The sequence below is a fragment of the Hemicordylus capensis genome, chromosome 1, assembly GCF_027244095.1.
Source record: "Hemicordylus capensis ecotype Gifberg chromosome 1, rHemCap1.1.pri, whole genome shotgun sequence".
Taxonomy (NCBI): Eukaryota; Metazoa; Chordata; class Lepidosauria; order Squamata; family Cordylidae; genus Hemicordylus; species Hemicordylus capensis.
The window spans coordinates 256,132,554-256,156,344 of NC_069657.1; the positions used below are offsets into that span (position 1 = coordinate 256,132,554).

At 44.4% G+C, this 23,791-nt stretch overlaps 1 protein-coding gene across 1 annotated transcript; it reads left to right on the forward strand.

Moving 5' to 3' along the window:
- Positions 1-1,432: 1,432 nt before the first annotated feature.
- Positions 1,433-11,042, forward strand: LOC128335580 (uncharacterized). The gene is made up of 11 exons (XM_053274159.1): positions 1,433-1,444; positions 1,554-1,685; positions 2,127-2,206; positions 2,847-2,946; positions 3,552-3,647; positions 4,958-5,062; positions 8,448-8,583; positions 9,068-9,162; positions 9,661-9,807; positions 9,911-10,007; positions 10,882-11,042. The coding sequence occupies exons 1-10, from the start codon at positions 1,433-1,435 to the stop codon at positions 9,950-9,952; spliced, it is 945 nt and encodes a 314-aa protein (XP_053130134.1). The 3' UTR covers positions 9,953-10,007; positions 10,882-11,042.
- Positions 11,043-23,791: the final 12,749 nt, after the last annotated feature.

A 23,791-nucleotide genomic window follows, 5' to 3' on the forward strand; every position in this document is an offset into this window, starting at 1 on the left:
CTTTTACACTAGTAACTCTAATGACAACTAGGACATTGGGAGTAGAGATAGTCAGTTAGGGTCTCCTACTCTTTCCTGATTATCTCTGCCGCTATGACCCCTCAGTTGATTGAATGTACTCAGAAACTTCCTGGGAGTGACTTCCTCCTTCTCCACAGAATGCTTCTAGCTTGCTCGCTCAGCACCATGTTTCTATAGGTCTCTCACTGACCAACATGGAGCCAGAACCTAGACATAGGTTCATTTCATCGTAAGTCATTTCCTCTAACACAAAATCTATGCTATACATCTTAATTAAAAATTAGTTGAGGGGTGAAGTGAATAACATCTTTAGTACTGAACAAACTGCATTCTGAAGGGGCTACTCCACTTTAGATCATGCTACTGAAAGTTTCTGGAATGTAGGGGGTTGCCCTCAACCAATATTAGCATCCTGGTGTCTACCTTATTTTCCTGTTTAAATTATGAGCCCTTTGGGGACAGGAAACCATCTTAATTTAAAAAAAAAATTCTGTTTAAACCGCTTTGAGAACTTTTGTTGAAAAGTGGTATATAAGTAGCAGCAGCAGCAGCAGCACACTTGAACTTGCTTGTGTGAGTTGGGGGCTCAAGTACTTTTATTTCAGGCATCCAGCCTGCCTGGAACTGCTGGTGGTAGCAGAGAAAACCCTTCTTGGAGGAATCTGGGGGTGTAAAGGCTTGGAAAGTAACATTTCTCACATGGGTGTTGCTGGTGTTTCAGTTGTGTTTATTTTTTAGATTGTGAGCTTCCTCCCTGCTGTGGAGGAAGGGTTCCACATGACATGGGTTCCACAGCAGGGTTCCACATGACATGTCATATAGGACTGTCACAGTGATATTCCCTGTGAAAATCAGCAATGCCTTTCCCTACCGTCATGATCTTACTGCATGATACTCAGAATTAAGCCCCATTCAGCACCTGCTCCTTTATTTCATTTCTGCCTCCTCAGTCCTCACTCCTTTCTTTCCAAGTGGCTTCTGCAACTTGGGCTGATTCAGGGGCACACAAGTGAACAGGAAACAACTGAGACAAGTGGCAGAAGCGGAGAACAGAAGCCTATTTAAGGATTTCCTTTAAGGGACGGTAGTCCTGGCAAGCCTCCAGAGTGCCGTGCCTGGATACTCTGGCTCTCCCCTTGCATTTTAACTCCCAAATTGCACCACAAAGAGGGTGTGGAAAAAGACAAGAGGGCATCCTTGGAATTACTGGAAAGTGCTGGGTTGCCCTGCCCTCAGTGTCATCTGGATCCCCTGAAAACACTGAATGGATGAAATGTGTGCCTCCGGGACAAAATGACTGGAGCAGAAGCAGCCACGGAGCCCAGAACAGTTTCCATAGTAGCCTACAGGATCCCACCCCTTTTGATTCCATCCCCTTTTCAATTCTGCCATCTCTCTGTGCACTCGCAGAATGCTATGCAGGGTGGGAAAGTCCTCAATTCCTCTCTTATTCAGAGCCACCGCGGGATGGGTGCTGGACCCTATCAGAATGTCTTCCCTTACCTAACTGCTTGACTCTCTTGCAACTTCAGAGAGCCAACTATCAGGATGAGGATGTCCATTTCCTCGCTGTCATCTGTGCTTGCTGCAAGGCTGCATATAAGAGCGGCCAGGAGACTCTGGATCTCCCCTACACCAAAGGACAATTGATAAAGGCAATCGTGGTGAGTAGGAAAGAGGACCAGAAATCGAGTGAAAAGATGGAAGTTAAATAAGGGGTGGGACTGGGAGGTCAACACATTTGTGTAATCAATGTAGATTCCGCCTTTTAATACAAAACTGCTCCCAGGGCAGCTCACAAGCTTATCTTGAGAAGGTTTTGTACAAGTAAGTCTTGCGGATTTGCTAGAGAGTAGGACAATGCAGCCATTTGGAACAGGACCACTAAGTCCACTTAAATACAGCCACAAGACTGCGGAGGACTTATAATTCCCACTCAAGGGAGTTAAGTGGTCGATCAAGATATAGACAAGTGCTTTGGAAGGAAGGTTGGAAGGTTGGGTGAGGTTGGCAGGAAAGTTCAAGAGTGGGCTGAAATAGCCCCTACCAGGAACCACCATGAATTGATGCTTCTCTGCTCTGTTTTGACCCTTGGTCTTTCTCAGGTGGTGATGGAGAAATCCCCTGTGCAGTCTGGGCCTACCATTCTCCTGCTTTATGCCATGGCTGCCGTCTCCTGCCTCAGGTATCTTTTCTGGGAGAAGGGGGATCTCTCTTCACAAAAAGCCAAGATGACTGGCAAAAAGGGGTGCAGTGAAAGGGGCGAGTGAGGGGAGAAAACCTTCAGACTTGCACAAAAGACACCAGAGCAGTTAAAATAAAGGGGAGAGACATGGGCAGAAAAGGAAACACAAATTGTCTATTAAAAAGAAGGGGTCTTCCCTTTGGCCCACAACACTATCAGTACAAGTGGCTGGAAAAAGAACGGGGATGTATTGGCTCTGTGATGGGCCCCAGAGGAGTTTTGATTCCTCTGGAAGCTGCTGAAAATCAAGGATTTTTTAATGCTGGACATATAGTAATTTGGGCTAAGCCAGAATGCGCAGCCATAATTTGGGAGGGAACAGAGTCGTGTCTGAACTGGCCCGATAGCCTGCAACAACTTTGGGGTAAATCCAGCTGATATGTGGACTCACGCTCTCTATTCTGGAGGAGATTCGAACTAAAAGCCATGTGTGTAAAAGCTCCAGGTAGGACTTGTGGGGGAGCAAGGTGAGGTAGCAATTTGCACCTCACCTCAGGCTCCCAAATGCCTTGGGCTGCACCTGAGGATGACAGCCTCTCCCCCACCCTGCATAACTTAACTTTCCCCACTACCCTGCCAGCAAAATCAAGCCTCCAACTGACCCAGAGCTAGAGTCTGCGATCCTGCGCTTCGCTGTTCGCGGGGTCATAACAGTGCAAGCAGGAAATGTCCACAAACAGGTACATTCTTATTGAATTCATCAATGTTCTGGCAAACACACCTCCTGGAGCCATGATTGTTAAATCCCTGAGATACCTTCTATCTTCAGGGGTGCAGTGGGCAAACAAAGCAGAGGAGGTGATTCACAGGTGCTCACACAGTCTCTTTCCATCTCCTTCATTGCATGGCCCATGGGCCGCTGGTGGCCTCGACTTTCCTGTCCTCACCCCCGGCCGACGAGGCGCATGCTCCCCCATGCCTTCTGCTGTGCCTTCTGAGTAGCAGTGAGAGACGGGAAAGACAGGAAGGTGCCTGGAGAGCCCCCTCTGTGCGCGCACACACGCACACACATGCACCACTGGGTCACATGCTGCTAGGGGTGGGGGGCACTGGACCAATCACAGGCCTGCGGCAGAAGGCAGAAGGAGTGGCAGCAGGATGGGCGAGTGCCGGCAGCCTCTGCCGCATAACCCGTGAAGGTCACTGGTCTCTTTTGTCATCCATGGAATGGCTTTGATGGAAGGCTCTCGCCTTGACTGTGCTGAGCTCCTATTTGTTGAGATGCTGGAGGGCGGGGCCTGGGGGGAGTGCCGCAATTAAACACTGGCTCTCTTTTTTCTTTCAGGTTCTGCACAAACTAGCAGCAGACAATCTGGAGGTGATGTTGAAGGGCTTTTTGTTGGAGGCCCCAACCACACAACATCTCTTGTACCTCCTGGAGGTAAGAACATTGAAGAGGTGGTGAGGTGGGAAAGAGAGCCCGGCAGGGAGAGATGGACACCTGGGCCACATGTAGTCAGCGGGAATGCCCGCCATGCACCACTGTGGCTCTTCTGTGATTGGCAGCCCAACGGAAAAGGCAGGAACATCATGCGCAATCTCATACAACCTGCTGTTGAACAGCATCACATATGCTCTACACATCTCTGAATAAAAGCTTGATCAGGAACAGTATCCCCAAATCAAAGAGACGCAGGAGAGGAACAACTGAGCAGACTCACCTGTTCCATCCTAGAGATCTCTGGGAAGCCACTCACTGCCTCCCCTGGACACAAAGGGCTAGACTATACATGCACAGACTCAAGAGGTAAAGCTTCTCCTTGAAAGCACCACTTCAGGGAGCAGGTGGCTGAGCAGATACTTAAATGCTCCCTGTGGCAAATCAGTACTGCCCTTGACCCTGACTCCCCCAAAAAGGATTCTCAACTTGACTCTTAGCCAATATAAGGGCATAGGGGAAGAACTGCCTGCCACCAGCTCTGTGAAGAAATTTTGCTATAAGTGTACAGGAGTGGCTGGAGGAATAGTTTCAAATCCAGGCAAAGGGGCATGAGAAAGCTAGATAGGTCCCTCACAGGTGCATCACACAGGCTGCTGACACCTCAGTATGAGCAGTTGACAGATTCCCACAGAAAAAAAGAGGGCAGAGGAGGAGAGGTGAGAATGGGAGGAAATCCGACTCCTTCCTTCCAGACCAGAGGCTTCACAGGAGTTCCTGACTAAGTCCATGCGGGAGGCAGTTGTGTGATGAGGCACGGGGATAGTCAAGAGTTCAGAAGGCATGACAGAGACAAAAGGAACTTAAAAACAGGACTATGAGTTTGTTTCCTGTAAATAGCCCTGAGAAGCCAAGCATTCCTTGTATACGAAACATACCTGTTTGTTTGTTTGTTTGTTTGTTCGTTCAATTTCTATACCGCCCTTCCAAAAATGGCTCAGGGCGGTTTACACAGAGAAATAATAAATAAATAAGATGGATCCCAACAGTCACTGAAGGTACTGTGCTGGGGGTGGATAGGGCCAGCTGCTAAATAAAGTCAGGCTTTTGGTTTATCATTTTAAAGTTTTAGGTTTTAGAGTTTTTAATCTGTGTTCTAAACTCTTTTAATTGGGTTAATATGTTAACGGTTGTGTTTTTAGATTGTGAACTGGCTAGGGACTTGCATCTGGGGTGGTATTAGACCATGTTAAATAAATAAATAAATGTTAGCTGCATGCAATGAGATTCTGTGGTGCTGCTTCCTCTTTCAGCACATCAACATCTGGATCCTCTCCAGGAATGCCCAGGAGAGAGCACGAGCCAGCAAACAATGCGCCAGCTTGCTCCGCTTTAGTGTCCTGATGCCTGATTGTGATGTGAGTATTACCACACACAGGTTGGCATAACTTGGTTTTGAAGGCCAAGAGAGTCCTTATTTTGGGAGGCAACAGTACCAATAGAAGTGAGTGGAAATCCTTTTTCTCTTCTTGCTTTGTGGAGTGAGTCTGAAGGCTGGACTCCAGTGGCCTGAATCGAAGTGGCCTGAAGACTTGTCCCAGTCTCTGGAGCTGTTTCCTTTTGAGCTCACATTTGTCCCTTCGATTTGAGGGGAACAGAGGGAAAGCCAAGAATCAAAGTGGGGAAGTGAGATTGGCCTTGTCTGCACCTTCCTCTGGTCTCCGAAGACCAGAGATGCATTTCATGGAGCTCTGAAACCAGGCACAGTTCTAGCTCAGGATAGCGGGACTCTGTGTACTAAATTCAAAGCTAACCAGTCACTTGGCTGATTTTTAATATTTTTTTTTCCTGACAGGGAGTGCATTTCACTTTTTTCTTTTTTAATTTCCCCGTTGATCTTGCACAAGACTGCAATCAGCCACCAGGTGGCAGCCTTGTGCAAGAGCAACAGGGAATGCACCCTCCCTGTCTAAAAAATTATTAAAAATCAAACCATTGTCTCAAGGGCTTCAAATTTAATACACAGAATCCTGCTATCATGTGCTACAACAGAGCTTGGTTTAAGAGCTCCATGGCCAGCCCTTCCCAACTTAAGAATTTTTTTATAATTTTCCATTGATCCCTATGTTAAAAAAAAAAAACAAAAAACACCCTTGTAGCTGGCAATAGAGACATGTCGCAGCTTGGCCAAGATCCATGACAAATTAATTTAAATTTTTAAAAAATGAGTTGAGCTTTTCAGGAAGGAAGAATTTTTAAAATTAAAGAAAAAATAGAAATGAATGAATGGAAGTTGATTCCAGGGCACAGGAAACAAGTCTACCCAGAGTGCTATCATGTCAGCAAACACTCGGCAAAGCCACACCTCCATCTCATCTTGATCCACTTTATCCGTGGGGTCTCTCCACACATCAGCATCGTATCAGCAGAATGACAGAGTATCCCAGGAAAACATTTTAGGAAGTACAACTATTTTTGGATGCAGATACTCTGAATTAAGCTCCATTTGTAAAGATAAAACCTGTATAATTCCGCTTGCTAGATGAACAGTACCTTGCTGTCTCAGTAATGAATTTGGGCTAAATCCTACCCTCATAGGAATGCACCCCAAGTCTCAGCATGCAAAAGCAGTGTGAAAGCCCCACGTGGAAAAGCTCCAGGAGGGAGCAGGCAGAGTAAGAGAGAGGTGATAGTTAAAAATCAGTTGGATGACAATTGGTCAGACAATGAAGAGGGGAGAAGCTAAGCTGGAGGCTTGGGTCAAGAGAGGAGTAGTGAACAGGAGGGACTTTTCTAGAGAAGGAAGAAGTGAGGCTTAAGGAGAGGCAGAGGATAAACCCAGAGAGGCGGAGGGTAGATCTGAGCGTCCTGAGAGGGGAGGCACATCAGGAAGAAAGCGATCAAGTTAGGCACCTAACCCCTACGTGGAGAGGAGGAAAAGTAAGAAAGAAACTTAACTCAGAACATTTCTGTAAGCTGTAAGTTATAAGAATTTTAACATCATTCTGAAACCACTATGCTAATGTACATCTGAAACCTTGTTGTAACCATCACACTTAGATCTTTTCCCCTCCAAACAATAAAACCTGTTACTTAGGTATGTTTTATTTCCTCTCTCTCAACACCAGCAGAAGGACTATGCTATCACACAAACAAGATGGGAAACAAGTGAGAGTTGGTCTCAGATCCTTTCTAATTAGGTCTGAGTGGTGGCAGCAAAGTTACTCTTGGCAGCAACGTTACTCACAGGCCCCTCATCCTTCCATCTCAGAGCTAAATGGGCTTCTTTCAGCCTGATGTGCGGCAGAGTTTGCTCTTCTGGCAATATACCTGTAGGTCAGGGGCGTAGCAAGGTTGGAGTGGGCCCAGAGACGAGATTTTAAAATGCCCCCCCTCAAAGTCCAGGGCCTCCGCACACCCCAGGCCCCCAAGGATTTAAGTCTGATATTTCAAAATAAGTATGCTGCCTAGAAATACATTTCACTGAAGACACACACACACACGTCACAATATATAGTGATATACATTGAGTCCTACATATTTGTGCTACTTTTAATGCCTAGAACACACTAGAAACACTAATTATTAAAATGGGACCCTCGCTGCAGATTAGCAAAGGAGACTTTCAACCATGCAGGGTGAGCCTATGTTTGTTTTCTCAGAATTCTGAACAAATTCAGTCAAGTTCGATTGCAGGAGATTTTTCACAGGAGGCTTTTAAAGCCCTTTAACACACATCTCCTCTGGAATGGAGGTGCTGCATTCACATGTTGGCCAGATTGACCCTGAAGTCCCTGCAAGTTATTGGGGAGCAGTTCACACACAAGAAAAATAAAATAAAATAAAAGCAAAAGACATGCTTCACAGTTCTCACACAGACCTTCTGGGTTGCAAAACAACTTGAGCATAAGTGCATTTATAAATGAATGAATGAATGAATGAATGAATGAATATAATATTGTTTGTTCCAGAAGTTTTTATAATTTTCTGCCATGAAACAAGCCACTTAGAGGACTTTTTTTTTAAGCCAGCAAATGTTTTTAAGCCAGCAAATTTTCCAAGCTGTTCTAAATTAAATATTCAGAGACTTCTCAGTCTCTCCCCCCTCCATATCAAAGCCCTATGGCAAGCAGATCCCTATATATGGGTGGGGATGTGTGTGACCACAAAATGGAGTTCACATTCTACCTGGCAAATGCTGGGCTGGGCAGAGGGTCTGCTGAAGAGAGCTGTGGGGGACACTCTGCCTGCCTGCCTGCCTCCTTCCTTGCATGCTTGCTTGGGGCCTCCCTGCAAGCCTACTCCAGTTCAGGCTTCACGGAGGCCTACACGGAGGCCTCCCTGGAAGCCCTGCCCACCTGCCGATCAGCTGAGAGGCGGGGAGAAAAGGAGCTCTTTGCAGCTGGCCTGCTGCTTAGATTGCCCGCCAGGAGGACAAGCAGGAGAGAGGCAAACAGGGCAATTGGCTGAGGGGCCTTGGGCTGGGCAGGGGGCAATGGGGAGTCATGTGAGGTATCTCTGCGGGGGGGCCCGAGGCAGTGGGGCCCCCAGGCAACCGCCTCCCCTTGCCTAATGGTAGTTATGCCCCTGCTGTAGGTATAAAGTTCATCCTGTCACCAACCCCTTGCCAAGACAGAGAGGAAAAGGCACCCTCTTGGAGGGACCTACTTGTCTATTCACGTTAGGAAGGGAAGAGATGAATGGTTTACCCAACCAAGGAATATCAATTGCCCATGAAAGAAGGGGAAGGGCTGACAAAGAAATGTCGATGACAGAGATCCCTCTCATTTTCCTTCCTGCTAGAACTCTGCAGAACTCCCCAGTTTGGGCCACCATGTGGCCAAACCTGGAATCTGCATTATGGATTCCAGGAGGGATGTGAGCCGATACGCCAGGGAGGGAATCTACCGGCTCCTAGAGGTGCTTCTAAACCACAAAGGTAAGGAAGCTGGTGAGACCAACACCGCTCTCTAGATTATTATGTGTTCTATAACAAATGCCTTAGTTTCAAATACCAGTAAATAAGATTATAGCCCCTGGTCTTTTGTCTTGGTCCATTTATATCCACTGATTTCAGCCAAGTCCCTTGAAAGGTTCTTCAATAAGGGTGTGTCCTCCACAAAGATGACTCTGCTAGTGAGTGACCAGCAGCTGATTTAGCTGGATTTCCTCATCTCCCCTTCTCCACTAGACCCCATCCTATAAGCAAACATGGAGACAATGAGTATACATGCCCTCTCATAAACCAGACTCGAACCTCTTATTTCTCAAGTCTGGCTTTGTACCACTGCTGCAGTGAGCCATGGCGGGGTTCAGGAAATTCCTCTTTGGGGCGAATCCGGAAAGACTCCCAGCCATTCTGTCAGAAACCCCCTATGTCATCAGGATGTATAACTATTTAGCCCCTGATGTTTCCTTCTCAGGCCAGAGCAGCAGAGACACTTGGGATCTGTGGAGCCGGAGATGGCAGGAGGATGGAAGAATTCTGGCCAATCTCAACACAACCAGAGTTGGGGAGGTAAGAATATCCCTCTGTGTGGCTCCCTTGGGTGCCAGAATGGCCCATTGTCTCCCTTTTTGGGAGTGTGAGAATGGGCAGAGGCGTCTTCATCACTTTCTGCATTCAAGAAGCGCCAGAATCAGCATTAGGACATCTTGACACAGACCTCTCCAGAGACACAGTGGGCTAAATAACTGCAGTGCATGTTAGTTCATGGAAATGCAACTTTCAGCCTGCTGTAGTGGCATGACACCTTGATAAGATAATGATGATTGCTTTAATTTGGAATATCTACATCTCTCAATGCACATGGTCCTTTACTGAGTAGCCTGAGCAGAAGAGCAGGTCCTTCCCCAAGCAGCTTGTCATCTCAATTCTGACTGTGGAGGACATAAAAGAAGGAAGCAATGAAGAGGGAGAATAGGAGAAGCAGTGCTTATGAGCTGAATGAATGTGAATCAAGTTGCACATCTTTGGGCTTCAGGGGAATTAATTGAGGCTGATTCTTGATTTTAGGTTTTCGGGGAGATCTTTAACAAAGATCAGAGATTCCTGAGGACCACTCTTTGGGCCATTGATCATCCCCTCCACAGGATTAAAGAGGCTGGTCTGATTCTGCTGTACTCGCTCCTTGGCAAGGCTGATGCACTGATGGGGTATGAGGTGAGCCACTGGTTAAGCTGCATGGCAGTGGGGGTGGGGGATGGCATGTAATCAAAAAGGGCCTCTGATTCTGGTGGGTTGGGCATTTTCCCCATCTCCCCAGGAGGAGGAAATCAGGAGGAAAATCTGGCGTCGTCTCTGCTAATTCAAAGACAGCAAAGGGCTGCCTGAAGAACTCCAAGCTTTCTATGAAAACCAAGGTAATCTATATATCCAAGGAATTGGGGAGGGTAAAACCACATCCCTGGAGTCACAGTGCAGGTAGAAGTACTTTCCCCCACCCAAAGCCATCCCCTGTAACCTTAGCTGGTCTCAGGCGTTAAAGGTCCCAAACATATTGCTGTAATGTGTGTGACCCAGACTTCCCAAGGGATCATGTCTTGATTAGTCAGAAAACCTTATGCAAGTTCTTGCATTAAGTCAATCCTTTTAAGGCCACATGCACAAGTGCAGTGCATCCTGGGAAGATGGAACTTTTGGGAGAGAAATTCCTATAGTTCCTCGCTTTTTCAAGGACTACAGGCTCAAGGCAACATCCAGGGACCTCAGATCTAAATCTAGTAATCCTATTATGAATGTCACCCTCCCAGCCACCCTCTCCTCCTGCTGCCAGAACCCAGAAATTCAATGTGGACCTAATGCAGAATTCAGGCAAAATTTATGAATGTGGATGCTTATCTAGAAAATGAATCCACTAACGTGGGATTATTTTCAGAGCCAGTTTTTAGTGGCCCACCTAACTTCCATGGCACTTAATACAAGCTACGCCTATGACTTGCTTTCTAGCCGCATCTTTTATATGCTGTGGCCTAAAATGATTACTACCACAGTATTATTCTAGAAAAAATACCAGCCATGACATAGGTCCAACAGGGTTCTTTCTGTGAAAGAACCTACTGCTTTGGAAGCAGATGGTATTATTTGCTTTGAGAGCCTGAATGCTAACACCAGCTCCACATACAACTCCTCCACTTATTACATTAGGAGTTCTACAGCGATTCCCATCCCTAACACTTTCCTTAGTCAAATGGTGCTGGCATCATTATATTTTTCCTTCTCTTCTCTCCCATTCAGGTGACTTACTGATGGACCTTGGCAGTGTAGCTAAGCCGACTTCCCTCCCACGACACCTTCTTCCTTCCCTCCCATGACACCTTTCCTTCTTTTCCGTATGAGACACTCATACTTGAACTATAAATCCTTCCATCCTAAACATATCAAGAGAAAAATCATATAACATCTTAATTAAATGTATTATCATAAATGTATGTATCATATGTATCATATCATAAATGTATTAATCATGATCAAAATTCCTCAAAGGAATCAGGAAACTGAAATAACACCTTTTAAAATGTGGATACCCTCAATGATTACAACATCAATAGGACATCAGCCATGTCAAGAGATTCTCTACAGAGGCAAAACAAATATGCAAAAAGAAGAGAGGGTCCCATTTTGGTAGACTTTCATCCTGCCTCACCAAACTATCACCAGGCAGTAAAAAGACAGCCACCACCCTGAGAGCTTTCCCCAGAAGTTCAGAATTTGCTAACAGCAATAGCTGTCAGAACATCCATGTGTTGCTTTCCATCAACCACCTAATCCATACAGACGATTACTGAGAGCTGTCCTAAAATAACTGATCAGCAATCCTGGATCACACCACTGTCAATCCAGCCGCTGCATTACTTTCACTTTTCTAAACAATACCATCACTTTTAGCAGTACCACTACCAAAAAAACCTATTACGTCTGGGGGAAACTCATCTGTACTTCCACCTGTCGTATATATTAAAGAGCGCAGATTGCCATATGCGCTATGTAGGCAAAACATCCTCAGACTTGAAGCCATCTTTCAGGAACCACAAATTTGCCATCTTAACAAAGAACAACCTATGGGCAGATATTTCAACTCAGCCAACCATCGTCTCAATGATATGGAGATCTAAGAGTGCCTTTCATCCAACTGCAACATCTGGCCATCATTCTTTTCTTGTCACTTGCCCTTGGACTCTGCTAACATGGCATTCTTCACTGCCATCTTATGAACTGTATGTGCTCACACACATCATGATGAACGATAATGGGAGCCACCATGGGACATCCACACCTACAGCTTCTCTTGCTGCATCATTTCCCCTTTGTTCTAACCACACAGGAGTCTTTTTGCCAGGAAGTACTGCAGGTATAGGCAATATAAGTAATTCAAGCACCCAGAAAGAAAGAAGAGAAAAATTGATTAGAAATACATTTAAAAATGTCGCATAATAAAGAAATATGCAAACCCACTGAAATAAAACCTTCATAGAGTATCCACATAAGAAATCCACCACTTAATGGTCCGCATACAAAACAGATCAATAAAATCAATGAATGTAAATTTCCCCACTCCAACTTATTTATTCAGAATTATTCAGAAGCTTTCAGAATCCTGAGTCTAACAGAAAGAGATTTTTTTTTTTTAAAAAAAAATTCTCAATTCTCCATTAGTGGAGCTAAACTAAAAAACGGGGGTGGGGGGACTAAACATCTAAGAAAATGTTAGAAAAATTCAAAGTCTTTTAAGAACCATAATTCTAATAAGAAAAGATCAAGAAAAAGAAAAGCTCCTGCCTGCAGACTTCCCCAATGAAAGCTGTAAATTCCATCTCCATAGGTTCAATGCTGTTAGTGAAAGTTCTAAAGTGAGAATTTAGTTATCTGGTCATAAAACCCTTTATAATGCAAACCAAATAAAGCAGGAGGATCCCTCAAGGCAGAACTTAAGCTGATTAACATAAATGCAGAACTCTGTGCCAAAACTATGCAGCCAGATCTTAAGCAGATCACATTAATCACTTCCTACTGGCTCTCTTCTCAATACACAATAAAGCATAGTTACCTCCTAAAAAATCCATGGGAGGTTACAAAATGGGGAGGTTAAAAAATGATGCAAACACAGAGACTGAGGAACAAAAATGCAAGGAATCCTGTTAGTACTTACAAGCTCAAAAGGTATTCTCAATTGTGGGAGTGTCATTAAAAACAAAAGGGATAGCTACAAAAATAGATCTAAAGTCTAATGAAAAAGATTTTAAAAAACGATTTTGAACTTCCCATTTGACTCTCCAGATAATCCAAGGGTTTAGGAAAGAAGAAAGTTAATTATTAGAGAGGAAGAAACTCACCATGCGAAGACATGAAGTATGGATATTTTAAACCCAGAGCCAAGACAAAATTCCCAACGCATGCACACCAAATATGAAATGTTTTGGCAAACGTTCATGACTGGCATCTAGAACCTATCATATTTAAAAGAGATAAACACCAGGGAGGAATTTGAGAGAAGGGAAAAAGTTAATTTAAAGAGAAGAGGAGGTCTTATGAAATACTAAAATGAAATTCCTCAATGAAAAATTAAAAAAAACCCAAAAAAACAAAAAACCCTGCATCTGGAACTCTCAATCTTCTGAAAACCAAATACATCTTCAGTGCCATACCATCAATACCATCAAATACCATCAAATCATACCATCAATGCAATACCATCAAATCAAACTTAAGTTTTAACCCATGATTTGAAAAAATAGAGAAAAAACAATACCCTTTAGTATAAAGATTTTCCTCTTCACAAGAATTTTTGATAACAGCTTTTAAATTAACAGGGAATCCATAAAACCTATTTTTCATATTGGAAAAGACTAATTACACATACAGGACAAAAATATAACAGTAATTATAATTATAGACGAAATGTATAAATGTATAAATTAATTTCCCTAGTCTCTATAATACTTTTGGAAATTACAATAACAGGGAATCCAATGGGGCGGGGGGGGGATAACCAGCTTTCAGTAAAATCTATCTCTTATAACTAAGTTCAACATAATAGCTTCAACAAATAAATTCACCTATATGCCTTTAAACACAGATTTCCCTATTCACCAATATCATACATTTGCTATTTCATCAGAGGGAATAAACTGAATATGTTCATATTAGATAAGCATATAATAATAGCTAAAATAACAAACTAAACATTATAGTATAAATTGTGATAACCTAAATGTATACATTTTTATCTTGAAATAAAGCAATAGGAATTTAAAATCTCATTAGTGTAAAAAAAGGATAATAAAAGTAATGGATTTAAAAGGGGGGGAAGGAAAGAAAAACATATTATTTAATTCTCAGGTATCATTTACTTCCCACATCAAAGCAAAATAGTAAAGAGTCCCAGAGGAATTCAGATCAAATAAGTAGATACTATTAAGAGTCTTTCATAGTCCATCAAGGGGTTAACTTGAAAGTCTTAAAAACATTCCAGGTAGAAAGATAAGAGGAAACTCTGCTGGGAGACTAAACACTGCCGGAACTAGCTCCATACGAAAGAAAGCTTGCGCATGGGAAAATGTGTTATCAGGTTACATGTAGTAAATATAAAAAGTCTTAGGTCTTCTATTTGTAATCATTCCAATTTCAAATGTCGACTTTCAGGCCAGACTTCTGAATAGGATTTACAATGCTGGGTAATATTATTACTCCATCAGTGGTGGTAGAAGGTATTCATCCAATTAGTCAACAGCAGAAAATAAAGAGAGTCCAAAATTCCCAAAGGATGCCGAAACGTTCAAAGTCTCCCCCCCCCCCGTTTTTCCATCACCATAATCCATAATATAATGAAAAGGAGGCATCAAAAGCTCAGAAATTAAGAATCCCCTTTCCATTTGTCTCTACAGTCCCAACTTCAATAATGTTGCTAAAAGTTCCAGGCAGCAAGCAAGAGACATAAACATAATTGTACCACAAGAGAGCTTCTGTATTCAAACTTATATATACATACTGTATTCAAACCGTTAAAAACTAAAAAACCCTCATTCATTTATCTATTCCATCCTAACTTCAATAACGCTTCTAAACGTTTGAAACAGAGAGTCCCACACAAAGAGCAAAGAACTTAATTACCAGCCATAAAACACTTTTATCAGTGCCAGAATTCCAGTGCTGTGATGATGATGATGATGATGATGACAATGATGATGATTAATTCGATTTCTACACCGCCCTTCCAAAAATGGCTCAGGGCAGTTTACAAAGAGAAACAGTAAACAAATAAGATGGCTCCCTGTCCCCAAAGGGCTCACATTCTAAAAAGAAACATAAGACACACACCAGCAACAGTCACTGGAAGTACTGTGCTGGGGTTTGGATAGGGCCAGTTACTCTCCCCCTGCTAAATAAAGAGAATCACCATGTTAAAAGGTGCCTCTTTGCCAAGTTAGCAAGGAGATTAGAGTTCAAAATGAGAGTAATTAGTAACTAGAGCATCAAACGCTTTGCAAAACCACTCGCAGGAATTCTTCAAGGTAAAACTAAAAACAGATTGAAATAAGATGCTGGGTTGTGCAAAACAGTAAGCAGTAGAATCACACATTGGTCATGTAAGACTTCATTCCTCTCCCAGCCAAGCCTCTTCTTAATGCCGTTTACATAATGCCCTCTGGAAAAGTCAGAAGGGGTCTCAAAAGTAATAAAGACAAAAAAAGGGGAGGATGGGGGCAGGCCTGCCCGCTCATGCAGAACCTCAATATCGAAGGCTGGGGTGCCTTCTGCAGCATTCCTCCAAGCATGAGGCTCTGGAGCCCTTCCTCTCTCTCCTGCTGACCTGTGCTTTAGATTCCGACAGGAACATTGCCAAAGAATCCATTAAGACCCCCCGGACTATGTTCCAGCACTTTGACACGGAGGATTTTGTGCCCATGGTGAAGACCCTCATCTCTCACCTCCTGCAGTACATGGATGATGACGACAATGAATTACGAGGTGCCTCCATTGGTCTCTTTGGGATGCTGCTGAGGGGGATTAAAGATGGCTCCAAACAGAGCCCGAAGGGAGAAGTTTCCAAAGCGTATTTTCCCCTCTTAATTCAACTGACAGACCCTTTGACCAGAGAAGTCTCTAAGGGTGTGTTTGCCAACTGTCCCCCCGGACTGTTCGGGGGGTTCGCAGATTATATTTCTATATCTATATCTATATCTATATCTATATCTATATCTATATCTATATAAAATGTTTACTTACCCCCTTCGGGGGAGTTTTTGGAGGCCGGGGCTTTCCCCCTCTGGCGTGGCAGCCATTTAGAAGGCTGCTGCACCTGTGCAATTCGCCTCTACGTGGCCTGGGTCATGCAGAGGCCACTTGGGCAGGTGTAGCAGCCTCCAAAATGGCCACTGAACCAGAGAGGGAAGGCCCAAACAGGACGAAGAGCCGGCCGAATGGCCGGTGGCGGCATAAAGCGAGGCCAGTGGGGGGAGGGGGGACCTCCATCGATCCCCCCAGCCACCTCCAACAATTCCCCCAAAGGGGGTAAGTTTTAAAAAAAACCTTTTTCATTTAAAAAAAAAATGTTTGCAGCCCCCCCCAAGACCAAACCAAACTGGGGGGGGGGTTCAAGGGGGTACCGGACCAAACTGGCCTGGTCCAGTTTGGGTCCAGTCTGGGACACCATGCTGCTGGACACCCTGGACACCTCCAGGGACACCATGCTGCTGGACCAGGAAGCAGTGGTGAAGCTGCTGCTAGGGGTAGACTGCGCACTAGCTGTAGGCTCTCCAGCACCCTACTCCTGGTTGTGCCCCAGCCACCTCTCCTTATCTGGCCTAAGCTCTGCAACCAGGAGGCCCCTCCACCCCATTAGGCTTCTGTCACATAGACAGGACAAAATATGCTTTGCTGATGCACCCAAGGGTGTCCTGAGCCAATCCACCACTCTAGTCCTCAGCTGACCTGCCAAGGCGAATGCTACCTCAGTGGTCTACGTGGTCTGTGTCGGGGTTTTGTGACTATTTAGCAAAGCACCAAGGAAGCTACCACTCCAGTTACAGAGTGCAGAGTTTAGTTGTTGCAGCTATTTAAGTAACATGCATGGAGATCACTGTGGAGTCTAAACTAGATTGATTTATTGGTGAAGTACATGTGCAGCAGGGAAACAACTTGATTAGCAAACAAGAGGTTGCCAGTTTGAATCCCCCGCCGGTGTGTTTCCCAGAACACCTATATCAGGCAGCAGTGATATAGGAAGATGCTGAAAGGCATCATCTCACACTGCGTGGGAGATGGCAATGGCAAACCCCTCCTGTATTCTACCAAAGACAACACAGGGCTCTGTGGTCACCAGGAGTTCACACAGACCCAACGGCACACTTTACCTTTACCTTACATTTGAGATAGGAAAGACCTATCCTATTTATCAGCTATATAATGAAGAGAGGGAGGGAGGGAGAGGTTTCCATCTTCTTCCTAGGAGCAAAGGAAGAGGACTGACTCACTACAGGAAGTACTGAGGAGTCAAGGCAGGGGTCATAGACAAACAGGGATAGGTAAGGAGACCCTCCCTAGCTACCTCTAATCCCAATGTCCCTAGTGGTCATTAGGATAGTTGGTGCAAAAGATTGATGCACTGGAACACCATCTCCAACAGTCCAGAGCTCACCCATAATCTTCTCAAGGAGGAGAGTGGTGGGTAAAGCCTGGCTCAGCATAGCTGTCTGGGCACACAAACTGTTCGTGGCAACAAAGAATGGCTTGAATGCCAAGACAACCTAGGAAAGAAGTGCCCAATCCTGGTAGGATAGGTCGCACACTTCTAAGCCACTCCTCCTTGCCAGGACATGGCTGGCTGGCTCTTGCTCCTGCGCTGAGAGCAAGAGAAAGATAGAGTTCCACCAGGTCAGAACATCCTGAAAGATCAGATGTCCAACTCAAGCTGCCTCTCCTTGAGCATCTGCCTATTCTTTTTGCTCTGGGGAAAGTGAGCTGCTATCTTGTGGCACTCCTCCAATAGAGCAGCCATGGCGGCAGCCAACAGGTATGTCTCGCCTTGTCACAGTCCCAGAAGGGCCAAGCACATCCCACACAGCCAGGTTCAGAGTATGTGCCACACAACAGATGGACAAAAAATGACCATGCTTGGTTGTTTTAGTTCTGTTCACAGCATTGTCAGTAACCATGATCCCTCAGCAAAAGTTTGGATGCCTGGAAAGCCACTTTGCAATCCATGGCAACTGACAGATCATCTGCCATGTAGTCGGTGTCCAGCACCTGTACATGCAGCACAGGCCACCTGTGTTTTGCTGCATGGGAGGGACTGGCCACGCTGCCACCACCAGCTGGGGGGAAATGGGAAACAGCACCAGACAGAACACACTAACCTGCTAAAAAAAAAGGAATCCAGGCACACAGCAACAGCAATGGTGCAACTTGGGGCTGCAAAATAAAAATTTTAAAAATCAGCACAGCATCCAGGTTATTAAAGCCACTGGGGGCTCCTAGATACAAGGAGGAAGAAGAAAAAATCAACGGAAGAAGAAAAAAATTCAAAGACGCACCCAGTTAAAAATTAAAAGAAGCACCCAGCCCCACTGGGGCTGCTGGTGCAATTTAAAACAAACAGGGGGAGGGGATCAGCACAGCACCCCAATTATTAAAGCCACTGGAGGCTGGATACAAGCAAGAAGAAGAAGAAAATCCAAAGAAGAAAAACATTTCCCCTCCACAAAAGGCACCCAGTTAAAGCTACGGAGGCTGCTGGTACAATTAAAAAAGGATTGGGGGGGGGGAAGAAACCAGTTATTGGCATTCCACGGTGGGGGAAAGAGAGAGAGAGAGATAAGCAGCCACACACACTCTTTCTCTCACTGGGCCAGACAGGCCCCAGGCCACCACTCTGCTGTGCTGCTGCAGTCTCTGTCCCTCCTCTGTATCCTTCCTCTTCAAGAGGCACTGGCACGGTAAGGGCTCTCTGCAACCCAGACCCTTAAATACTTTTTGAAACTTCCTCCTTTGGCCTCCCTCCTCCCTGCTTCTTCCCCACAGCCAATGGGGGTACAGTTGCCCATGCCAATACTTTATCTGAATGATAACAAGCCAACCAAGAAGCAAGGAGATCTCAAGCCAATTGGAAGCCAGTGCCAGAAAATCAATCAGGAATTTGGAAAAACAGGACCCAAAATGGCACTTGAATCAATTCAAGCTCGAATCAGGGTAGTTTCAATTCAACCTTGAACCAGGCCCTTTATTTCAAGAGTATTTCAATCCAGGTTTGAATCACTCAAAATAGGCCATTTCAAGCATTTTCAGGAAAAGGATTGTAAGTTAAAAAAGCTTAACTGAAATACAAAATTTGATTAGAGATTGGTTTCAGTATCATCAGTTAAATGAGATTTATAAGAAAGACTTTAAAGTTGGATTTGAGGATCAGATTTCAAATTTGAGAAAGAATTATGTCAAAACGATGAATAATTAGTTTCTAAAATGTATAAATTACTGCTTCTGGAGGAGACAAGAGAGGAAGTGGTTAAAATGACCATGATAAAGTGGGCTCAAGATGTGGGGCACAATATAGAAATGGCAGCTTGGGAAAAGTTATGGAAAAATGATTTAAAATTCACTGCATGTTATGCTTTAAAAGAAAACTATTATAAAATGATGTATAGATGGTACTTGACACCAAAAAAATTGGCGTTAATGTACAAAAATGTTTCAAACAAATGTTGGAAGTGTGGACACTCTGAAGTGTGGGCACTTTTTTCATATGTGGTGGACCTGTGGGAAGGCTAAGGCCTACTAGGATATCCTATATAATAAAAGGTTAAGTGAGTGGCCGTGGCTTTGGAATGTTGGGGATCTGCGTCCCTGCCTCCCTGGGTTGTTCTGGGCCTGCGCAAAGCGCAGGCCCAGAAGAGCCCAAGGGACACAGGACCTCAGACACCAGTGTCCCACAGCCACGGGCGGCCATTAGCCGGTGTGTGGCGGCGGGGGAAAGTGGCCAAGGCGGCGGCGGAGCTGCCGCCTCGGCCATGAGCTGAGGCACGGCAAGAGGAGGCCGAGGCAACCAGAAGCGGCCGCCCTGAAAAAGGCGAGGGCAATGGCGACGGGGGAAGACCAAGACGGGGGACAGGGAAGCTGGGCGAGGTGGCGGCGAAGCCGCCAACGAGGCCCCCGCCCGCTCACAGCCGTCGCCCCCGCCTGCTCACCCGGCCTCCCAGCTGCCCAAAATGAAGCTGGGCGAGGTGGCGGCGAAGCCGCCAACGAGGCCCCCGCCCGCTCACAGCCGCCGCCGCCTGCTCACCCGCCCTCCCAGCTGCCCAAAATCACCTTCCCCGCTCCCCCCCCAAAAAGATTAAGGGCCAAAATGGCCCATGAGAAGGTTGCCGCCCCCGCCTATCGCCCTCCCAGCTGTCGAAGACCATCTTACCCGCTCCAGCCCGAGGGAAAAGAGAGGAGCTCACGAGCAGAGCTCCTCTCTGTGCTAAGTCACTGCTCAAACTGCCACTATGGACGCAAAGACGCCTATTGCGTCCATTGCGACAGTGTGGGCAGCAGCTTAACACAGAGAGTAGCTCTGTTCCCGAGTTCCTCTCTTCTCCTTCAGGCTGGAGCGGGTAAGGTGGGCTCCGGCAGCTGGGTGCGCGGGAGGGCGATAGGCAGGGGCGGCCACCTTCTCATGGGCCATTTTGGCCGTTATTCATCCACCCCCCCCCCAAAGTAAAAGCAAAATAAGGAAGAACAAAAACAGAGACAACAACAAAACAAAAAACAAAAAGAGAGAGGGGACAAGGGGGGGGAAAAAGAGACAGAAAGAGAGAGAGAGATAGAAAAGACGGGATGGAAAGCTAGCGCCCGTTATCATAACGGGCTTGAAAATACTAGTGATATATAATGAGTTAAAGAAAATATTTAAAATGACATTTCCTAAGAAGCCAGAATCCTTCCTACTGGGAATAACACAAGGAGTAATTTCTACAAATAACTTAACACTCTTTATGTATGCTTCCACGGCGGCCAGAATAATATATGCACAGAAATGGAAGAGTAATGAACTGCCTTCAAAAGAAGATTGGCTGATAAAAATTTTGGAATATGCGGAGATGGCAAAACTTACAACACTGATAAGAGACCAAAATTTGGAATGCTTCAAAGAAGATTGGAAACCATTTTTGTTGTATCTAAAAAAATATTTTCCTACTATGGATCTTACAGCAGGATTTGAAATTTAGAAAAAAAAATGCAGGTTGGGAAGATTAACTGTGTTTGTAAGGGTTTAAATTTATGTTTTGAATTATTATTATAGCAAGGGTAAATTTTATAGTTAATCTTTCATGAAGAGAGGTGTGCGGGAAGTCCATTTTCATTTATTCTGTTTGTTATGAATGATAATAATATTATTGTTAAAATCAATAAAAATTGAATTTGGAGCTTGAATCAATTCAAACTGAATCGATTTGCACATCCCTATTGGAAAGCTAAGTGTTGCAGGTGAAGTGCCAATTAAACAGTTCCACTGAGGGTACACCAATGCATTAAATGCAAATGTGGTGCAACAAAATGATGACTGCCACTTCAATTATAGCAAAAAAAAATTTTTTTTAAGCTTTAGGAGATAATTTAGGGTGGAAAAATGGTAAAGAGGAGATGCTTACCTTGTCCCCCACCTGCTTTTTTTTAAAAACTGCACTCCCACGCCCTGTGATTCTAAACATGCTCCGTTTAAGTGCCTGATCAGATTATTCAGATGATTTGTTAAGTGGTTTATGTATGCTTTGCCTCTGATCCAGAGACTCAACCCAGTTTCACTAACTCACTTAGTGGGGACATGGTGTGTCATCATTTTGCATAGCCAGTTATTTTAAAAAAATGAATTTGGCATAGGATGTGGAGGCATAGAGATGGAGGAGTTGCCTTTCCTTATAGTGTATGGGTTGAATGCTTGAATTATCTGCAGTGATTACTTTGCAGGACTTCACAATGGGGTGCCTGTTCTTTTTCTTGTGGAACACTGACATCTGGATTCACCGGATGATCTGTGAGGGACTGGAGTAGGTGAGCCTCTGGTCTCTTACAAATCAGATAGTTAACCCAGTCTTATGACTGATTCTGGTCCAGGAGAATCAATGAGAATCCAGAACCTTCCCAGTCACCAGCGGCTTGCCTTGTTAATGTCAATGAAGGATGTTGATCTGTGTATGCATTCCATTAAAATAAGTAGGGAAGCAAAGAAGAGTTCTAGCCTGAGGCACTTATACATCTATAAAGTGCTGTTGTGTGCCTGGGAACATTAATATGGAAGAAACAGTAATGATACCACTGTTGTACTTGATTTAAAATTAGATGTCTTCAGTCTTCCACTCTAGTCTACACAATTCATGCATTCATTCAATTAATTCACGGGGAGTCATTCTGATATTTAAATCAAAATAATATGCTCATTTCTAAAGAGCTGCCTAAGGTGCAAAAATTTGCACACATTATAAGCTTTAGTGGCATATTAAGAAGGGAAAAGCTTCATGGATGAATCTGTTTTAAAAAGTGGCTGGAAAGGAGTCATTAACAGAATTATAGCTAGTCTGCACTTCTCTTCTGAAAAGCCCCAGGCTTCTATTGTGGAATTAAAGCAAAAATGGGATTTCTTCTAATTACAATGATAATCTACTCTGAAATAATCCTTGCCTGGATCTAAACCTTTGGTAGAAAAATATCCATTGTCTTTAATGATATGTTGACCAAGGATGTTCATGATCTTCAAGTATTTCTACATCTATTCCATGTACTCCAGTCTTCTTTGCAGTATAGAGTTTGAAAACTGCTGTTGCTTATCAAGTTGTATGTTTATGTATAGATGTTTATTTTGCTAAAGGTTGCTCTAATAGTGTGCTGTTAAATTTCCTTAATGTTGCAATAAATCTCCTTTAGTTTTACCAATGTTGTCATATTCTTGGAACAGTTTCTGCACCAAACAGGCCACTAGAGGGAGAAAAAGTTGTTTGTTTTTGGAAACAGATACTGTATTTAAATCCTTGCATAAAGTTACAGAACAGTGAAATGTTGATTCTTCCTGGGTGGTTTTTTTGTTGTTGTTGTTTTGTTTTTTAAACACCCTGGGATCTTAATATCACTTGATATTCATTATCACATTTGATAGTAGTTAATCTGGAAGATAATGCAGAAGAGAGACATTTGAAATGCAAATGAGCACTCTGGCCTATGTCAGTTTTACCACCTGATTAGAAAGGATTGAAGCAAGAGTCAATTTAAACCTGCATAGTGCTTGACATGGGACTGCATATGTGGTTGGGGCCGGGGAGAAGCAGTCTGTTTGTTGAAGAACTCTCTCCCCACCTGGAATGTAGTGCCGTCAAAATATTTCCCCCCTTCACTTCACTGCTGTAACACATAGGAACATAGGAAACTGCCATATACTGAGTCAGACCATTGGTCCATCTAGCTCAGTATTGTCTTCACAGACTGGTAGCGGCTTCTCCAAGGCTGCAGGCAGGAATCTCTCTCAGCCCTATCTTGGAGAAGCCAGGGAGGGAACTTGAAACCTTCTGCTCTTCCCAGAGCAGCTTCATCCCCTGAAGGAATATCTAGCAGTGCTCACACATCAAGTCTCCCATTCAGATGCAACCAGGGCAGACCCTGCTTAGCTATGGGGACAAGTCATGCTTGCTACCACAAGACCAGCTCTCCTCTCCTCTCCTGAAACTTTACTTTTTTGCACTATAGAAGGCCATTGGGGAGCGGGGGCAGGGGGATGAGGACAGATTGCTGAAACACAGATATGAGAAGAATGAATCATGTTATCTGCTGCCACAAGTTATTAGAGATTCCTGGCTCTACCAGAGTCCCATCTAAACTGGCAGTATGAATGCTGGAGTTAATCTTCTTATGGTGTGATAACTGGAAACCACTTCAGAGCATAGTTTTTGTGTGTGTGTGTGTGTGTGTGTGTGTGTAGTATTCTGTAATGGTATCCCATCTCCTTACTTCAAGCTTACACTGATGAATTCATATGGATATTTATGTAGATATTCATCTCTGAGTGACTCTATGCAGAAGAATTAACAAGTCATAAAGGGGGCACTCTACTGATGGCATTCTACTGCACTCACAAGCTACCTAGTGGCTGAGGAACTTTGCATCATCAGCCACTGGTGTCCATGCT

What these genes read in the sequence shown, in the direction of transcription:
- LOC128335580 (XM_053274159.1), top strand. An exon ending in CAGGAAATGTCCACAAACAG is followed by an intron (nt 2,947 to 3,551) that starts GTACATTCTTAT and finishes TTTTTCTTTCAG; the next exon opens with GTTCTGCACAAACTAGCAGC. An exon ending in TCCTGATGCCTGATTGTGAT is followed by an intron (nt 5,063 to 8,447) that starts GTGAGTATTACC and finishes CCTTCCTGCTAG; the next exon opens with AACTCTGCAGAACTCCCCAG.